This window comes from Phalacrocorax aristotelis, chromosome 10, assembly GCF_949628215.1.
Source record: "Phalacrocorax aristotelis chromosome 10, bGulAri2.1, whole genome shotgun sequence".
Classification (NCBI taxonomy): Eukaryota; Metazoa; Chordata; class Aves; order Suliformes; family Phalacrocoracidae; genus Phalacrocorax; species Phalacrocorax aristotelis.
In genome coordinates, this window is record NC_134285.1 from 22949467 (window position 1) to 22968407 (window position 18941).

General features: G+C 43.4%; 1 protein-coding gene across 6 annotated transcripts in view; it reads left to right on the forward strand.

Annotated features, from left to right (window-relative positions):
- Positions 1-18941, forward strand: part of LOC142062787 (deubiquitinase DESI2-like) — a 90781-nt gene that overhangs the window by 52139 nt on the left and 19701 nt on the right. For all 6 annotated transcript variants that reach the window (XM_075105761.1, XM_075105765.1, XM_075105763.1 and 3 more), the window contains 3 exons: positions 15986-16058; positions 17375-17468; positions 18501-18642. In XM_075105761.1, coding sequence (XP_074961862.1) covers positions 15986-16058; positions 17375-17468; positions 18501-18642 — 309 coding nt within the window. The remainder of the gene's footprint in view (positions 1-15985; positions 16059-17374; positions 17469-18500; positions 18643-18941) is intronic.

Here is an 18941-nt window from a genome sequence, read left to right on the forward strand (position 1 = left end):
ACCAAAATTTATCCTTTCTACAGCCATAAAAATGATCGCTCTGGGCCGGCCTGAAGTCTTTTTATGCTGGCCAGTTTACACAGGATATCACTTAATTTGATGGCCAATAGATTTGAAAATCTTCTTGTGTTTTACTTGGGACTTGTCAAAAAACAATGCTACCTGGGATTTTGAGGGGATAGGAACACAGTTACAGTACACACTAGGGTTACAGGAGGTGATGTGGTTAAACACTGCATGCACATATGTGCTCTGGGGACAGCTTGACAGACTGCAGGCTTTTGGAAATAACTAGTCTAGCAAAGGGGGGGGGGGAAGCATCTGTCAGTAAATAGATGGATAAAGATGCTCTGCGCTGCTTTTAAGAAGCACCAATCATCTTTATAACTTGACAGGTGGCATCGGGGCAGGAAGGGGAGGAAGAGATTCAGAGAATTGTGTGGGTGGTGAAGAAATTAATCCTAATGAATTGGAAGAGCAAATCCATAGCAGGCAGAAAACTTTGGATTTCTGCCCTGCTGGATGTGGAGAAATGTAAGAGAATCCCTTTTGCATGCAAGAGTTAATTGGGCAATTACAATGTAATCTCAAAACCTTTGCTTAAAATGTATCCTATCAAAGTATGAGGCAGATTCTATTCCAGTGGTTCATAAGGCTTGCCCAGAGTCTTTCAGATGGGTGTTTGAAAGAGGTCCTCTCTTTATCTTTCCCTTTATTCTGGGAAATAAAACCTCTCTGTTACCTTTTTTTTTAAATATCTGTGTTATGTGAGAACTAATTTCCAAGGCTTCCTTTCAATGTTTTTCGTTCTTCACACAGAAGAACACACGAACATAAGAATGGTCAAACTGGCTCAGACCAAGGCTCCATCTAGTCCAATATTAGTATTCTTCCCTCAGCGCCCGCTTGTGGCCACTGTTGGAGACAGCAGCATGAGCATATCTGATATTTCCTTCCAACACTGTCATAGAATCCAAACATTTTTAGTTCTGGGGCTTCTATGAGCTTGACCTCTGTCCCTTTACTAATCCTTGAAGGCTCTTTCTTCCATTTGGTTCTCTTGAACAAATGTAACCTTTTGTACCAACATCCCTTGCCAGGGAGTTTGCAGGACTACTACCTAGTGGTGAAAAGTTAAGTTTGTGTGTTGGGTTTTTGTTGCCGTTGTTGGTTGGTTGGTTTTTTCTTTTATATGGCTTCCTTTTTCATCAGCTTTAGATCTGATGGAATAGTCAATTCCTATCTACTTTTTTCATGCCACCTGCAGAACACCACCATATCTCTTTGTCCCATGACTAGTTACATCCTTAGAGACATTTTCTGAAAGTGTCATTTAAAACATTTTGGAAATAAGTTAACTATGTAAATGAGATCACAGATTTCTCCAAATATCAGGAGTTGGGTGTCAAAGGACCTCCCCTCACAGACGTAATGTTGACCATTACCCAAAAGATTATATTTATTGTCCTTTAATGCCGTCTTTTGTTAACACTTCTACTAATTAATCCAGTCTAGATGCCAGGCTTGCAGACTTGTAATTCCCTGGCTTTCATGTGGGCCTCTGAAGATTTGCATTATAGTTGCTACCTTCTGGTGCTCAGGTCCCAGAGACATTATACATGAGAGGCTACCCGTGATCATCAGTAATTCAGCTATTCTCTCCCTGCTGCTCCTCTGTTATCTTGGGTAAGTGTTGCTCTGCCTCTGGGATCCTCCAGGGCTAATTCTCTCTGCCTGTATCATACACTCACCCATGTCAACTTTAAACAGAGTCTCTTCTGATTTCCTCACTTTTCCTACTCCTTCTACAAAAATAAAAGTGGGAGGTTCAGGCATGGGAAGTTGCTGCTGCTGAAGGGTAGCAAACCAAACTGAGTATTTACTTCATGGTTCACAACATACAAACACACCTTGAGGGATAAAGTAAGCTGGGAGTTAAGAAATCTGCCTCTTTTTGTGATCTACTTGCTGAAGGAGGCTGTCCTCTGAGCAGACTTAACTATTGCCACAGAAAGCAGAGGCATTGCTAGTGATTCAGCTCCTGTGCAGTGACCATGTTCTGCAGGAGGATGGTTTGGAGAAAGTTGTTCCCATAAGGAGACTTACCATGGGCAAATCTATAGTGCTGCACCTTTGTTGCAATACTGGGCCTGTTTCTAGGCTTGATTGCTAGAGCAGCATATGCGAAAGGAGGCTGATTGTCAGTCAATCCGTGGTTGGCTTTGTACACGCTCTTGGGCATGTTTGCTTATTACTAGCAGGACACCTCACGTAAACTAGAGCGTTAAAACACTGCTGTTCTCTAAGACTTCATTGTATACATACAGACTGTATATAAGTTTATACATATCATGCATGAACAAATATATCCTATTTGCTTGTGCAGGTTTTATCTATGTTCTCCAGTTGAATGAGGTAATGCTGTCCTGCTTACAGCATGCTGGTATCTGCCTTGTCTTGCTGTTAATGAATTATTTGTGATACCAACTATGAGCCCCAGCCATGAACTGGTATTCTACCGTATTTCATGAAGACACTGTATAAATGGGAACAAGAGGGCGAGTTCTGGCTCCAAAGATTATGAGCTACTTTTAATCTAGATCTGATAGGATGCATGCAAACAGCAATTGGTTTTTTTGCCTCCATCTGGCAACCCTAACACCTTCCAAGATGAGATCTCCTACTGATGCAAACATTCCTTTCGTCATAATGTCTAGTCAAATACTTTGTTTCCCCTGTGAAATTTTATACGGACTAATTTTTGTTATCTCTTTTTGGTCTCTTCCAGTAAGAAAGGCTGAGCAAGCCTTTTGAGGTGTTAAAGGGAAGCACAGTAGAATGAATTATATAAATGCTACTGAACTCATACTTCATAGAGCAAACATATATTTCATCTTATGTGAAACGTTCCTCAGGCTCTGATGCTGATCTTATTTGTTTGATGGATCTGTTTACCTCTTGCATGCACCCATCTAACTTGTGAGAAGACAGATATATGGAGTGGGAACTGAATGGCTTCAGACCTATCTATTCATCACTTGCATGACTTTCATTGCTGGAATGTCCAGATACTTCCCTGTTTTATAGGAATAGAAATCTTTCTTTTCTCTTGGTCTGCAGGATAATTAGCTTAATTTATATGTCTATGACCATTTGTATTCCCTAGCTTGCACGAGCGAACATAAAGAAAAGCAAGTCAGGAGATCAGAGATCCACATCTGTTGTACAATATCCTTCATCTCTTGTGGGAGTCATGTCCATATCTAAGCTGGGCCCTATTGTATGGAGTTCTGCTCTTGTTCTCCTGCCCTATGGATCACTTTGGAAAGTGTATGGTGAATTTTTTGTTGTTGTTGTCTCGGGTTCTCTGGGAAGCACTTTTTTCATCGGTATGGGATACGACTTTTGTGTGTGGTGTCCCATTATTAAGAGCATGAGCTCTTATTTTTGGTACTAATCAAAATGGGAGTGTATTGGAGTGTGCTTCTTCACTCCTAGAGATGAGTTACAATCTGCTTTTAAGAAAGGTGGTGGGCCATTGTCAGCTATGGCTGAATAAGGCCTTGTTGTCCTACAGTAGATATCTGGGCATCTAGAAGGTTCTTAAAAGGGCTAAACAAGGGGAATAGTTTAATCTGAGAGCAGATTTCTTTGATATTAGAGGTTGTTTGCTAGATGAGGCATTTACAGTGCTTATCTCTTTCTCTGACCTTAGCCTGGCCACAGTTCAAATTAAATGTCTACTCTGCATACAGGAGAATTTTTTGGCGGGTCTCTGAGGGATCTGGCAGATCGCATACCATTTGCATGCCGTGGTACAAACATGCACGCCGTTTCTCTTTTCGCTGAAGTAAATAGGAGCCAAGATGCAGTTGCAGTATCTAATGGATTTTTAGAGAAACAAATACAAATGGGGGGAGGAAGGGAAAGAAATATTTATGTGAATGTATAATATGAACCTGCTACATAAGGCAAGTTCTCCTCCTTGATATTACTGAAGCATTTCCTCATCTTCCCTCTTCCCCTTCAATCCCTGATCAAACTGGGTACATTTCAGATGTGGAGATACAGTAAGATGCGTGTCCATGAAGAAATCAGTTGGCTGAATCACTAGGGTCATTTCAGGTCTGTTTCTAGATGTAGGCAACATGCAGCAGACAAACATAGAAGTTTTGCTTTAGCACAAGTGTAAAATTATTACTGTGCCCAGAAAAAGGGAAATATTTAGGGCAGCCTGAATGATATTGCAATGCTGGTCTCGTACATGCTGTGCTCTTTAGAGGGTGGGTGCAAGGACAAGCAAGAAAGGATAGATTTTATGTTTTCCAAAGAAGCTGCACTGGCATGTTTGTGCTTCTCTCTGTGCAAGGGTGTGTGTGACCCTTTGGAGAAGCAAGCACAGAGGCTGCCCCTTTGAAGGGACAAACACCCCCATTTTAATCTGAAAATGTTTTCACCCAAAACAGTATCTTCATAGTACTAAGAGCTGATGATTTGTTGCCAGGCACTGCTGCTAACCATCATCTCTGTCTTTCAGCAAGGGATTGATATTAAATGGTATTTCAGAGCTGCATATCCAATGCTGTGCATTAAATAAAGACAGTGGGAATCCTTTGGGGGCAAAATAAATGCCCTGTAGCCCCCTGACAAACCAGAGCACAGTACATTACATCAGAGTCATTAAGATGGTTTTTTTTCCCCCCCCAGCATTCATGGTATGCTGCACGTGTTAATCATTCTGTTGTATCTTTGTATGGGGGGGGGGGGGGAGGCCGAAAGTATCCTTAAAGCAGTTTGTCAGCATCCAATACCTAAATGCTGACAATCAGAAGTGATTACTCATTTCCAAAACTATTAGTTGTTAGTATCTTTGGTCCTTTTAAACAGCGCTAAAATCACTCAGCATAGAAGCTGGTCATGAGTTATAAAGGAGTTTCTATCTGAAATTCCCTGATGGCCATTTTCATATCAGTTTTTTGCTTTGTAGAAGATAATTATTCCAACAACCCAATTTGGCATTGAGCTAGGTTATACAGCTACTGCTTCTTTAGACAATTCCCTTATCAAGGAAATGATCCATGCTCTATTCTTCTATTATTTTCTTCAGAATGGCAGAAACTGGGGTTTTGGGGGGAAGGTATATTTGAATCATCATGGCACAACAGTATTTTATCATTGCTATATTCAAGTCCCTTGCTTTCTGTTTTATCCCTTAAATTCTAATCTGGAGACATCACTGCAATGCGATTCTTCAGTAATTGTGCTGGAACAGCAGCGGGAGTGCATGATTATGGCAAAAATACACTCATATCCTTTTTCTTGTAGGAAAAGATAATGCAGAGAGATGAGACACTGTGTGAAATGACACTGTATTTTAAGAATTTTATCCAAGACAGGGCAAAGCACTGTAGGAGAAGAAAGAACAAGTCACTAACTGAGGGGATCTATATTTCCCAGTATTTTTTCTAAGCTAAGCCGGTTAGGCATACTGCCAGCCAGGCATGGCCCCTGGAAATTCTCCAGGAAAAAAAATCTCAGCTCACATTGTGAAAGGGTTTCCCCCATCCATGCTGAAGAAGAGATTCCCTTCTCAGAAGCTTAGAGAAAATATTGATTTGTATTCGTTGCCCCCTCGCCCTCCCCCCCAGTACCAAACTAACGTTAATGGCATGTGGCCAATTTCTATCATGGGCACTGTGAGGTATTTTGAACACATGCTACCAAATCCAGCATGGAATATAGATTCCTTAGGTGCAAACAGACCCCATCTTGCTCTTTTCTGACACTGACGCTGCTGTTGGCTCACAGGACAGGCACAACTGTTTTTGGCAAGTGAGTGGAAGTCAGGGAGTGAGAATTTACATGCCTATATGACATGTAAGGGCTGGACTGGATTTTGGCCTTACCATAGCGCTTGCATGGAGGGCACATCTGGGGAGTGCTACTTTCTTTATTTTCTGTAGGGATCCAGGTTCACTTGTGGGTAGGTTTAGCTCCTGGCTATGATGTGCTGTTGCTGCCATTAGGAACACCAGGGTGAGGCCCATGTCCATGGACTTCCAGCAGCAAACAACCAGTGCTGGAAAGGAGAGCTGGGATCCCCATCCCTATTGGGAATTCTCATTGTCTGGGTATGGAGCCCACCTGTTTTAGCTGTAGTGGAGTGGGCAGGTCTTGCATTCAGATTGCTGATATGGATGGTGTTAAACGCTTCATGGTAAATGGGAATTTGAAGAAGAATTTGGAGGATCACAGTTTCGAATTTGAATGTAGTAACATCCTGATGAAATTTTAGTTTCCACCTGGTTTGAACTAAATCTGTAGTATGTCCATAGCAGAGCAGGGAATGTGGACCTCACAAGTCCTTGTTTGACATCCTAGCTATGGGATTGAACTCCATCAGTAGTTTGTCTATGGATGTTTGAACATGCTTCCACCTCCTGTTTGAACCCAAGATTTTTCCCCTGCTTTCTTTTGGGCAATAATTTTATTTCCTTTAAAGACTGTGTGCCTCTTATTTTTAATTTTTTTCCTTCTACTGAAGATGTCAGGTTTTGTCTAACAAATGTAAGCCTGCCAGCCTGCAGATTCGTTTGAAATAGTCGGCTGTCTCCTCTGGGTCTCTGCACAACAGGTTGAAAATAATATGTTATTGTGCTCTGCATTAGTGGGGTTGAACAAAAGGACTATTTATTCCATTGCCTGTGGTGTTCTCTGTCCTTCTGTGACATCATAAAGGGACGACTTATCCCTTTGTGACAGCTGTAATTACAATGACTTTGTTACTTCGGTCTTCCCCTAGTAGTTATCCATGTAGGAACTTGGCAGAAGTTGGAAGTCGTTTTAGCTAGTTTCTCATTCTTTCTTGGTATGAAGAGCAGGTGCCCCTGCCTTGTGTAGCTATGAGGCTGTTGGCCTTGGTGAAAGCATTAAAGAATTAGGTTGTAATACAGATATGAGTACAGTGTTGTCAATAAGAGCTTTGAAGGTTTGACTTTTTAAGGTTAGAACTCCTCAGGAGACAGTTCAAGCTGAAAAATCACAGCTGAAACTTTTTAAAAGCTTTCTCCGTATTCTCCTTCTCTAATTCTGTTTGTCAAGCAGGGTGATAGTTTTTCAGTAGATTATATTGTCTTTTGGCAAAGGAAGCCACTGTGGTATCCCTTTTCAGAAGAGAAGCTGTAGTGGATCAGCTCATTCCTTTCCATTTCAACAAACCTCGTGACAGTCCTGTAGATCACTTCTTTTTGATGGGCAGTATGGAAGCATTTTTGGATCATTAACCTTTGAGCCAGGATATTGAGCTCATCTCTGCTCCCGATTTTCTGTGTCTTCATAGTCATAGCACAAGCTGTGTGCTGGTATTTTCTTCCCCTACCTCTGAAATGTAGAATGTCTTCCTGCTTCACAGAAATGCTGTAAGGCTTAACAATTTAATGCTTCTCAAGTATTTTGAAATCCTAGGAAGAATTGCAAAGTAGAGAAGCAGAATCTTGTTGAATCACCTGATCTGAGACCATGAAACCAAACCAAAACAAAAAAACCTTTGAGTATATCTTCAAATATATATCACGAGTTGCCTTCTCTGCCATGAATAGGAACAATCTTCAGCCTCATGGTTCCCAGGGTAGCAACTCCTTAGTGACTTTCTCCTCTAGTATTACATCAGAGGAGTTTACTTCTCCAGGGATAGGCAAAGAGCCAGATGATGATGATGAATCTGCTCTCTCTCTTGTTCTCTCCCCTTGCTTTGTTTTTTTGTTTGTTTTTAATCCCTTCATCTTTACAGAAATTTCTAGCTCTGAGTCAAGCTTGATTCCTAATTTGTTTCACTTGTTCTCTCTGAGAGATTTTCTCCCTGCTCCTGTTCTACCGCAGCACAGTATGGCCTTCAGTTGGGTCCCTTCCAACTCAGGACATTCTATGATTCAATGCTCTGTCTGGCAGAAGCACACTAAGGCTTTCTTGATATCTGACTTTCAGTTATAAAATGTCTTCTTGTGTTTTCTTACTGCCAGGAAACATTTAAACACTTAGCCAAAGCCTCCCTTCTTTTAAAGCTGAATATGTTACTCCTACTTGAATCTCTTCGTATCATTCTTAAGAACTCTTCTCCCATAATTCATGTCAGCCCTTCAAATGTTTGCAAATTTGTCGTCTGAAGTCATTGCTTTGCCAAGCTATTAACTCTTCTGAATTAATTATCTTATAAGTCAGTCTCGCCATTTCCCTGATCATTTTGCTGCTGTTCTTTTTGAATACCTCTCAATTTGTCATTGTGAACGCACCTAAGGCAAAGGCATTGGCACTTTGAGTTTATAACACAACCAAGTTTCTCAGGTGCATTCCCTGAGTAAATATACTTCAGTGTATTCCTGCAAATGGACACTTTTTTTCTGGCTCCATATATTTGAGATTAAGATTGTATGTGACTGTTGTCAAAACTAAGGAGATACAGCATGTGAAGTGGTGTGCAGCAGCATGGATAGTCCTGCAGGGCTTATTATGAGACCACTGTCTGGGACAGGCTGTCAGCAGTGGCACACGCTGCACCCATCTCCAGCAGCTCCCCCTCAGCGGTTTCTGTTTGATGCCCCCAGTCCCACCCTGGCCTCTTCAGCTGACTCCTTCAGGCACAGTCAGGACTAAGGTTCAGGGAAGCAGGTGAAGGTTGGAAAAATAGCATATTGCTTCTCATATGGCACAAACTACATCTGCGACAAATAGCATGTGCATCACAACATTGAAGCATAAGTAAATTTCCAACACTCCTTTAGCAGCAGCATCAGTTCCTAATTCACATACAGCATTTTAGAAGCCACTGAAATAAGCTCTTTATGCTTCATGATTGCAAAGATTTTAGTTTTGGCTCATGCATCAGGCAGTTCAGAGGCATATCACGATGTCTGAAAAGCCACAGCAACCTCCAAAGAAATTCCTCCTTTGAGGAGGAGACAGCTAAGGAATGCATTTAGCCCAACCTGAGAGGAAAAGATCCTTTTGCAGAGCAGAACCTGGCTGAAATAGAAAAGCTGCTAGACGGAATTGGCTGTCACAATCCTGCAGAGGCTTGGCCTGTCATTCCTGACAAGGGTACAGTTGAGCATCTTGCCTTGTGTCTCTTCTCTTAGCATTTGTGGGTTTGCATGAGAGAATGAGGGAATATGTTTAGCAGGGTACTTACTTAAATGTCAGGCTGTCATTTCCCAGGAAATGCCCAGTCTATTAGAGTGTATTAACCTGAAGGGTGGAGAGTTGTCCTCAGCAGAAGCTCCTTTCGTTCAAAATGCAGCAGAGCAGAGTCAGTTGCATGCCAAGAGGTGTCCTGTCTTTTTCTTCTTTCTGTAATGTGACTCTGCTCCTCAGATGTCTATTCCTCAGCCAGTTCTCCTGTCCTGGTCCAAGACTAGTGTCCCAGCCCAAGTCTGAAGTGGGGGCCTTGAGTGGGGTCTTTGTATAACCCTGTATCGCTGCTTTGTCAGAGCTATATCATGCGCTCTGGCTGCATTGAAGCTGCAGATTTCTCAGCACTTGTGTGCTCTCCTGGAAGTAAACCCTGTAGTTCCTCAAGCTTTGATCACTTCTGCCAGTTGGGTTGTTTGCAAATATGCCAATGATCATACTCTGAGAACTGTTTTTCTTGAGACTTGCAAACTATTGCTTATTGTAACTGGAGGCTAAGCCTGTTTACAGAGATCTGCTTACTACACTATTTTGTTTCTTTAATCTGGCATTTTAAGTGAAAGTCAGCATACCTGACTAAAGTGGGCACTTCTTGGCTAATTGGATTTGGAGTGACCTGACGAGCTGTCACACCCTGGCCTGTGACTTGCAGATAGACAGCTTTTGGCAACAGCATAGAGGACCTAGCACAGGAGGTGATCCTTCGGCCAGGAAGAGTAGTGTTTTGCGTGTGCTGGAGTGAGGACCCAGCTAGATAGCTCTTTCCAGGTATGAAGTACCAAAGACAGGTCTGTGTCACCACTCCTCAACACCCTGTTAAGCTTCTTTTTTAGTTCATGCATTTAAATCCTTTTCTGCTTAATCTGTATTCACACTGTATTAGGACAATAGCATTTTAGGCTTGGTTAACATACAAGTCTTGGACCTCTGGAGAACTGAGTGTAAGAGACGTAAGTTGCACTGAAATGAGCTTGGGTCTCATCTAATTGCTAAAGAAAACTTACTAATAGTAACTATGCTGTATAACTTGATGTCATTCCACATGATAGTGAGTTTTTATTACTAGAGCTCCAGGCCAGAAGGGGTGAACTACAGACATGCAGGACAGGGGGGGCTTCCCACAGTTTTTTGCCAAGCCTCTTCAGTCATATTGCAGCAGTGCTTACCACTCCAAGCACTACTCAGGGAATAAAGTCTGTGGTCTGTTTTGGGTTCTCTCCTTCTACCTCTGGTCCCAAGATTCTGGATCCTGGTTTAGAAAAATGTATTGTGGGAAACTGAAACTCTTCTGAAATTGCTGAGTGTTTTGGAATTGACCATGTAGGGCTGAGATTTCACCCACTGGTTTCCTGAAGCGATGTTCTCTAGCTTCGTCTTTTGTGCTTTTATATTTCACATCTGGATCAACACATCTCAGAAAAGAATACTGAGATATCTACTTTACTTCCTGGCTGGTCTCCTGCATCAATCTGATGTTGCCTTTAATACTGGCTTTTGTGTTAAGCTTTAATATAGCAGAGGTTTTTCCTGGTGTTTGAGGTATGATAGATCAGTGCATTTATTAGTACACCCACTCCTCTGCATGTTTTCATGAGGCTGCCTAGGTAAGCTGACCACAGGGACTAAGCACTGCCAAACCCAGGATTCAGCCTCCGGGAAAAGACTTTACACAGTGTGTCTAATAAAGGCAGAGGTGTGAAGAGATGCTCCTTGCCACTGTGACTCCTTTCATGGAGCACACTAGTTAATATCTGGAGCGCTGGGTGCCCTCCACTTGGGTTTGTTGATCCAAGAGTTTCTTCTGCGGTGACCAAGGTCCCCCATCCTACAGAAAGGAGGCATTATTTCTGCAGAGGAGAGCTTGGTGTTAAGGTGTGTGACTTGGCTCTCAAAGATGAAAGGATTAAAATCAAGCCTAGGACCATAGGGCAGACAGTCTATTGTTGGACCTGTGTTGCTAGGAGTGCTCCATGATCTGAAGGCTAGCGGAGGGTGAGGTGGTTTGGCCATTTTCTTCAGTCTCTTAACATGGTCCTTTCTCACTAGCAATGTCAGAATATGATCTGTAGCTCTGGTCCCCTCTTACTGTTATTATCTTGCTCCTAGAAACAGAGCTTTGCCAGGGAAAAGGAAGTAATCCTACTGAATTTTATGCAGATTGTTCTTTGAGAGAAGATATAGTTAAATTAGTTACTGGTTCATCATCTGCATCTTTTTCAAGGTTGTGTGTGTGTGGTCATGCAGAGACTTCAGAGCAGTCAGGCTAGGTCAGAACGAAACCCCAGTCTAGCCTGGTATTCTGGCTCAGATGATGATGTGTGTGATATCTAGTGAAGAGTAGAAGAGCGTTAACAAGAATCTACAACACTTCCTTTAAATACTCAGAGTTTGCAACTATTTGCTGAAACCAGAATTGCTTAGCAACTCCCAGTGGATTTCTTTCCTAGATCATAAGAAAGTATGGGTTAATATCTGTTCAGCAGTGGATGGATGTGGTGGAATGGGAAACCCGGTCTGTACTAGGGTGATAAATGGAATGTTGCTTAGTGTGTTGGCTGCTCAGAGAAAGTAATATCTGAGCTAGCCACAGAGGGGGGCCTTGTCTTCAGCCTTTAGGGCGCAGGTTAGTTAAGCTGCTCAGCACAGTTATGCAGGAAAGATTTTGGTGTTACACAATGGAAAATAAGGATCTGAAGTAGGGAGGTAAAGAGAAAGTTAGTGATAGAAACTTCAATGTTATAGTATGATATTAATTGATGGTAGAAGTTAGTGGTTACATGTATAGGCCTCTCCTGTCTGGAAACCCATGTTTCTGGTAGGAGTTTCCAGGAACTCCTGCTCTGAGAAGTCCCGGGATGACATCATCTGCTAGTATCATGCCATCTACTTCTCCATCCTGGGCCTACCAGAAGCATATCAATATAATGAAGCCTTTTAGTTTCTTTCCTTTCTGGAAAGTTAGGGCATGGATCACTGTCCAAGTAAGACTTTCACTTCTACCTCTGCGTGAACGATGGATGAATGAATAACACAACAACTGACTCAAAATATCTGCCAAGAATCTAAACTATCCCTCTAGACACTTTGATCTCTGAATCAAACCAACCAGAAAATCAGGGAAGGCTTGAATGAAGACTGGAAAATTTTAAATTCTACTTTGTCAGGGACCTGCATTAAAAGCTCTTAACCAATACACTACAAACTGTAAATGCAAAGAGGTTCCTCTCTGGGTTTGAATTTTGAGTCCTGGGCTATCTGGTGCTTCTGTGAAGCAGTTGCAGTCTGGTTAGCTTTCCTACCTGCCTCTCTCTGCTTCTGATCTGTTATCTGTTGAAGATGGAAACGAGGCAGAAAGCTCCAAGTCCCTTTGTGTAGGGCTTATGGCATGGTTTTGCAGGCAGTATGTGATGCAGTCATGAATCACAGCTCCCTCTAAGACATTGCTGTATTCAGTTCCCTGGTTCTTCCATCTGACTCAGAACAGGCTGCAGATTTTTGGTTTTAATCTAAGTAATTTACTTAGATTTACTCCAGAGATGAGGATTTGCTGACTGTTGCTGCTGTTCTTACGCTCAGAATTGCAAGCCTTGTGGAAAATGAGGCCAGCTCGTGCATGTGTGTACAAACCTGGTTTCAAATCTGGCTTGGATTCTCTCTTCCAGCTCAGCAAGTGACTGACATGTTCACTTTAGCATAGCTTCCTCCCGAGACAAGCCGTGGGCTGTGCCAAAGTGCTGTGAGGCGTTCACTGCGAGTTCAGTTGCACACCGGCGGCAGATTCTGCCGCGCCCTGGAGGCAGGGGTGACGTGAGGACAGCAGCAGCCATGATTCAGAGCTGCTTTCCGTTTTGGTCTTGCTAATACATAATACTGAAAATTTTTATTTGCAGTGAACCAAGATGCAAATCAGATCCCACTCCATTGCCTTTCTGTTACTGAAGTTATTTGAAAGAAAGTACTAAACCTATACAGCTTCTGTTCGGTTCAAATTCAGGTACAGCTGAGGTTGTTGTAGTTGAGCCCATAATAGTTCATTAAAGGGATTCACAGTGAAAAATACACCATTTAAATACAGAAATGTCCATGTGATGGTCATAACACCTGGTATCAGCCAGAGAAATATTTTTGCTCATCTCTCCATTATCTCTGGTGGGGCCTCCTCATCATTCATGTTTCCAGAGCTGCCCTGAAGCCTGGCTCTTGGCTCCTTCAGCTGGGTAGAGCGGGTTTCGGGGGCTGTGGTTCTATGCTGGGAACAAGAGTGGTGCAAGCAGATGGGACTGGAAGGGCTCGTTGTTCTGACAGTACTGTGCCCATATGAGGTGAACTGGTTTCTGTGGATTATTCTAACATAGTCATCAAGGAGAGGTTTGTTTTTCCCTACTTGTGGTTTGGATCCATCATAAACTTTAACATGGAAGAAGAAAATGCTATAGATGAAAGTGGCTTTCAGTTTAAGTTTCTTATTTGGAATATAAAGCCTGATGCAGACCAGCCTCGGCAGATAGCTGTGACTATTTCTAATTTAAAGTGTCTCCCTTCTCTTCCTATTAGTTACTCCTCCAAGCAAACCTGGGCATGTTGTGCTTGTATTGTTGCTGTGAGACAATAGCTCAGCCTGAGGGAAGAAGACAACCTACTTACCACATCCTCTGGGAGTTGTTACAGCGGGACTCTGTAGAAACCAGTGTTTCTCTGAAGCTTGCTGAGACTATCTGAGGAGTTAACCCATGAGATATGGGATATCAAAGAACTGAACTGAGGGCAGTGTGTCCATGGCAGACAGGCTTTGGTCTCCTCTGCAGATGTGGCTGGTGTCATATGGGCTCCTGTATGCACCCTCCACCTCTGTACCTTCTTTCTCAGTCAGAGAAGGGATATTCCTGCTGCAGAGGACACTGCAACAGAGATCTGTGGAGAAGGGTAGCAGAAGGCAAAGGTACATCATGTCCCTAAATACCAAGCATGGCGTTCAACAGAGGGTTCACTGCCAGTGCGCTGGCAGAGGTTGAGAGCTACATGACCTAGATCCAGTCCAATGCTCTGATGTATCCTAAAAAACAAGAGTTCACGTAATTCAGGTGAAAAGGTAAGTGGAGGTTATACAGGGTCTGAAGAGAGCAGTGGGCAGGGGCCCAGCTAGGGTCAGGCAGTTTGCTGCCTTCCTTCAGTAATACATCATTCGTGATACCAAATCTCACGAAGAATGAGAAGCATTACAGCATTTTCTGGGGGGAAGGGAACTGCTGTACTGCCAGAGGCCAGTATATTGGGTCACATGGTTTAAGTTATTAAGACTGGCCATACATTAAGTCAGGTTTGGGACTGCAATTTTCATATCTAAGCTACTGTATTTTTCCACAGTAGCAGTGGTCTCACAGAAAGCATTTTTAGGTGGTATACAGAACTACTGCAGTCATCAAAAATATATAAGCAAGTAGTGTGAGGAAAATAGATGTATTATGCCAGACCTCTGGTTACCTGACAGCAGAGAGGTTCTCACTTATACAGTGGCAGCTCAGTGACACCAGGGAAGGTGCAGCTTGTTCTGACTCCACCAGAAGCAGCTACCAGACCCAAAAGAGAATTTTAGCTGAATGAACCTGTCACGTCATTGTACAGGGACAAGTGAACAACACTCACTTTTCTTGCAGTGCTTGATTACAATAAGAATTCAGTTGCTCTGAGTTACTACAGATGCATTTTCACTGTGCAGCAGCTGTAAGTGAACTGTAAATATACTGGGCATGGGCAGTTTCCACTCATTGCCTGAAAGCATAATTTCTGTGGCAGCACAGCTCTACAGCTAACCTAATAAATACTGGTGCTGAGCAGGGCTAATTATCTCCAATGCAGCACTGCCCTGGCATGGCTGTGTGGCTTCCCACTCCAGAATTAGCTTAGCTGGGACTTGTCTGGGAGTCTGCACTGTCCTTCATGGTATGGTGGAAACAATGAGCAATGTTTGGTAGAGGAATTGTCGCTTGCATGCACCGTACTGCAGTCTTCCTCTGCTCTAAATGTACTGGGGAAGTGCTAGACTCCAGAGCAATGAAGTTACTTAACAGCTCCTCTTGAAAATTTGTCTTTAACTTGGGAGAAGTTCTGGTCACCTTAGACCTAATTTTGGAGCAGGAAGCCCTTGTCCCTTCTGGAAATGATGCTTGGTAGTATATGGTGTCTCTGAGCAAAATGTTGACTAGTAAGCTCAGAGCTTCTTTTTTTCTATTAAAAAAAATTTATAGAATCATAATGTCATATAGATGATTACTAAATGGTGCTCCTCTGACCTGTGGGAGGAATGGATGTCTGTCTCCAAGATCTCATTGTCTAAAACCAACTTAATAAAAAGTAGATGTTGAGAAGTGATGTAAAACGGTGTGCAGAAAATATTTGGGGATTGAATTCTTGGGAACCCGAGATTTTGAAGATCAGATAAGACAAGTGAATCAGTAAAACTGGCTCACTGTCAGCTATTTAAGTGAGAAGATAGATAAATAATCTCACATCCTGTAGCAGGTTCCACCCCACTTATATCAGGGAATACAGGGAAATGCATTGTGTGGAATGGACTAGATGAGCATTTTTTAGAGACCTAATCCCAGTCACCTGTATAAACACAGTGCCTGCTTCTGTTGGTCTGTAAGGAGTCTCAATTTGTCTGTCTCAAGATAATTTCAAAATTGCTTTTGTCCAAAAGAGAAGTTGCCCTGAGGACAGGAGATGGGGGATATATCCCAGACCAAGATAGTGTGTTTCTTTTCCACTAATGCTTCCAAATGTGGCTTTTCTTTTTCTGTAGTACTGGATAAATGAATACACCTCCACCTTGGGGATTGGTGTCTTCCATTCTGGCATCGAGATCTACGGCAGAGGTATGAATATTTCCTTTTCACTACCTGCAGAACATGGGGACAACCATATGGCTAGTCTGATACTGAAAAGCACCCCAAATTTCTAGCTTTTGGCAAGGATGTTTTGAGGAGTGAAAAACTCAACCAGCTCTCTTTTTAAAGTCCATTGTGGAGTCCAGCAGGAACTCCTGCAGTTCTGTCATGAGCCACGTAGCCCTTCTTATATTCAGCATGTAAGTGCAGCCTCTGTAGCTTGCGCAGGTGTGTAGCAGGATGGCAGATAGGAGGGACCAAGCAGTGTTGGAAAGCTGTTCTGCAGTGAAGGAGGGACAGAGAGAGAAGGGGGGGAATGGGGGAGGGGGAGAGCTGCATATGCATGTTTGTGCTAAGCCTGTGTCAGTGTAAATCAATTTTGCAGTAATTCTTTAGGAATGTCTATGGCCTAGAAATCTTGAAATCTGGATTTCCAGATCTTGGAAACTGTTCTTTTGAAACAGCAGAGTTTCAAGGAAAAAAATGTCTTGTAAGACTTCTGAAAAGGTCTGGATGGGCTTGAAGATGGCTAGAGCACCCATTGCAAAAGGAGCAGTCAAGGGATCTGGGAAAACAGCTGTAGTGCAGTGAGGGACAGACTAACATCATAGACTTCCCGTTTCCTACTTCAGCATTAAATGGGAATGACTTGGGATATCTCACTGATGGTATTTTTAGCCAGTGCCATGCAGTAGATAAACCCCCTGGGGTGCCATGTTCCATCTTAAGCACAGTTTTCACATGCCATGCGAGACGGCGTGCTTGACACCATGAGGTTTACAGGCTGTGTTTCACAGGCCATGCAAGATGGCCTGTATGACATGGAGGGGCCTCCTGGCTCGACCCATGTACTGAGGCAGCAGAGCACAATCAGCTTGGCTTTCTGCAAAGAATTCCCAGTCACTGCCTCTAAATCACTCTGGAAGAAGACCTGATTTCTCCCTACTCTAGAAAAGACTTACAGCTCAGTACCACCGCCGACAGTCTCTTGTAATGTTTATAGACGTCACGACTGCAGAACTTTCCACTGAGAGGAAGCCCCCTGGATGGGCACAGACACAGCCTCGGAGAGTTTCCTGGTGCTGTGGGAAAGCAGTAGTGTTAGTACAGAGGGAGGCTGTGAGGGTATCCTCAGGCTGGTGGGTAACCCGACAGGGAAAATGGCTTTCAGAGGCTGGCTGAGACCAAAGCTGGCAATAGCCCAGCCCCTGGTGCTGATGCTGAGCCATGCAGACAGCTGCCATAGACTTTTTCCTGACATTGTGTTCATTCAATTACTCACAGTCTGTTTCTTTCCTTGTCAGAGTTTGCCTATGGAGGGCATCCCTACCCTTTCAGTGGGATTTTCGAGATCACACCTGGCAGTGCAGTAGAACTTGGCGAGACCTTTAAATTCAAGTAAGGGCCCTTTTCTACCTCTTCTCCTCTCCCCCCTGGTAGCCATAAGTATAGGGGGAGCAGGGAAGTCCTCTGGGTCCCCCTTTGCCTCTCCTCATAAGCACCCTCACTGCATCCTTTACGTGATGCTGGTTCAAAGGCAGCCCTGCAGGGATTCTGGAGGTGAATAAACGTGTGTACACCAAACAGGGAACAGCGCTGAACTGCCTTCAGCAGGGTTTGAAAGCATACTTACAAATTAATGCAACTGCCTTTTTTCTTTTTCATATTTTCTGTGTCTTCTGTGCTCCTGGTTTCACCTGTCAGCAAGAACAGGAGTAACTGTGTTACACAGAGCCAGTGCGCAGGGCAAAACCCAAAACCTAGTCTTTTTGAGTATCACCTGTTTATGGATGCTGCACAGAGTACCAGAAGTAATCTTCTGTGTTTATTGCTACTCTGTCACAAGAGACAGGTCAGCTGCTAGAAGAGCCTGAGAGGATGCTGCATTAACGTGTTGTTCAAGGTGCTCAGACTGTGCGTCAAGGAACTGCCCATGGCAAGTGGGGCTTGACCTTCCCAGACTGCCAGTTTATGTTGAGGGTTGTTGGAGACTTTTAGAAGCATGAGTGTTATTGAGTGAATACTGGGAGAAGCAATGGGTTTCTGCATCAAGTTCTCGGCCTTCTCCTTCGTGGTCCACCCCATGGAAACCTTCGCCATTGTGAGAAAATAATCTCTGCTGTCCTACTGGAAGTTTCTATTGAGGGGCGATGGGCAGAGTGGGAGCAGACCCCCAGAGCTGAGACTTCTCTGATGGTGAGCAGGAAGCTCTTGGGGCTGTGTCCTGTGCTGTAACCTGCTCTGTGGATAAGCTGGGGATATTACTGTGCCATTTTCTTAGTGAGAGTCTCTGATAGCACCAGACATGCATGCCCATGTTTTAAGCCTGTCCTTCTTGCCAACGTCTGATCATTTCCTTTCCCTGGGTACGTGTCGTTCTCTTCACTGTATCTTTCCATGCTTCCTGTTGTGTGTTTTGTTTTTAACTAGAGAATCCATTGCCTTGGGCACTACAGACTTCACAGAAGAGGACGTGGATAAGATTATGGAAGAGCTGGGCAAGGAGTACAAAGGAAACGCATACCACCTGATGCACAAGAACTGTAATCACTTCTCTGCTGCTTTGGCTGAGGTGGGCACAGCTATTTCTCTTTTTTATCTGCTTACAGAAAGGGAACTGGGGTCAGCACAGGCCTGGCCAGAGCCCATAGCCAAATTTCTTGTCTCAGAGTTTAATATTTCTGGAAGGCCTTTGCTGTTGAAAGCGATGGGATCAGGAGGTGGACATGCAGCAGGTTTATCATGTGTTTGGTCTAAACTGTGTGGGAAATTAGGAGTGCCTGAATTTTGGTTCACTGAATAGACACTGAGCAGGAATTGGAAGGGCAGACCTGGCTAGCATGCAAATGTGCATCATTTTAATAACAAGCA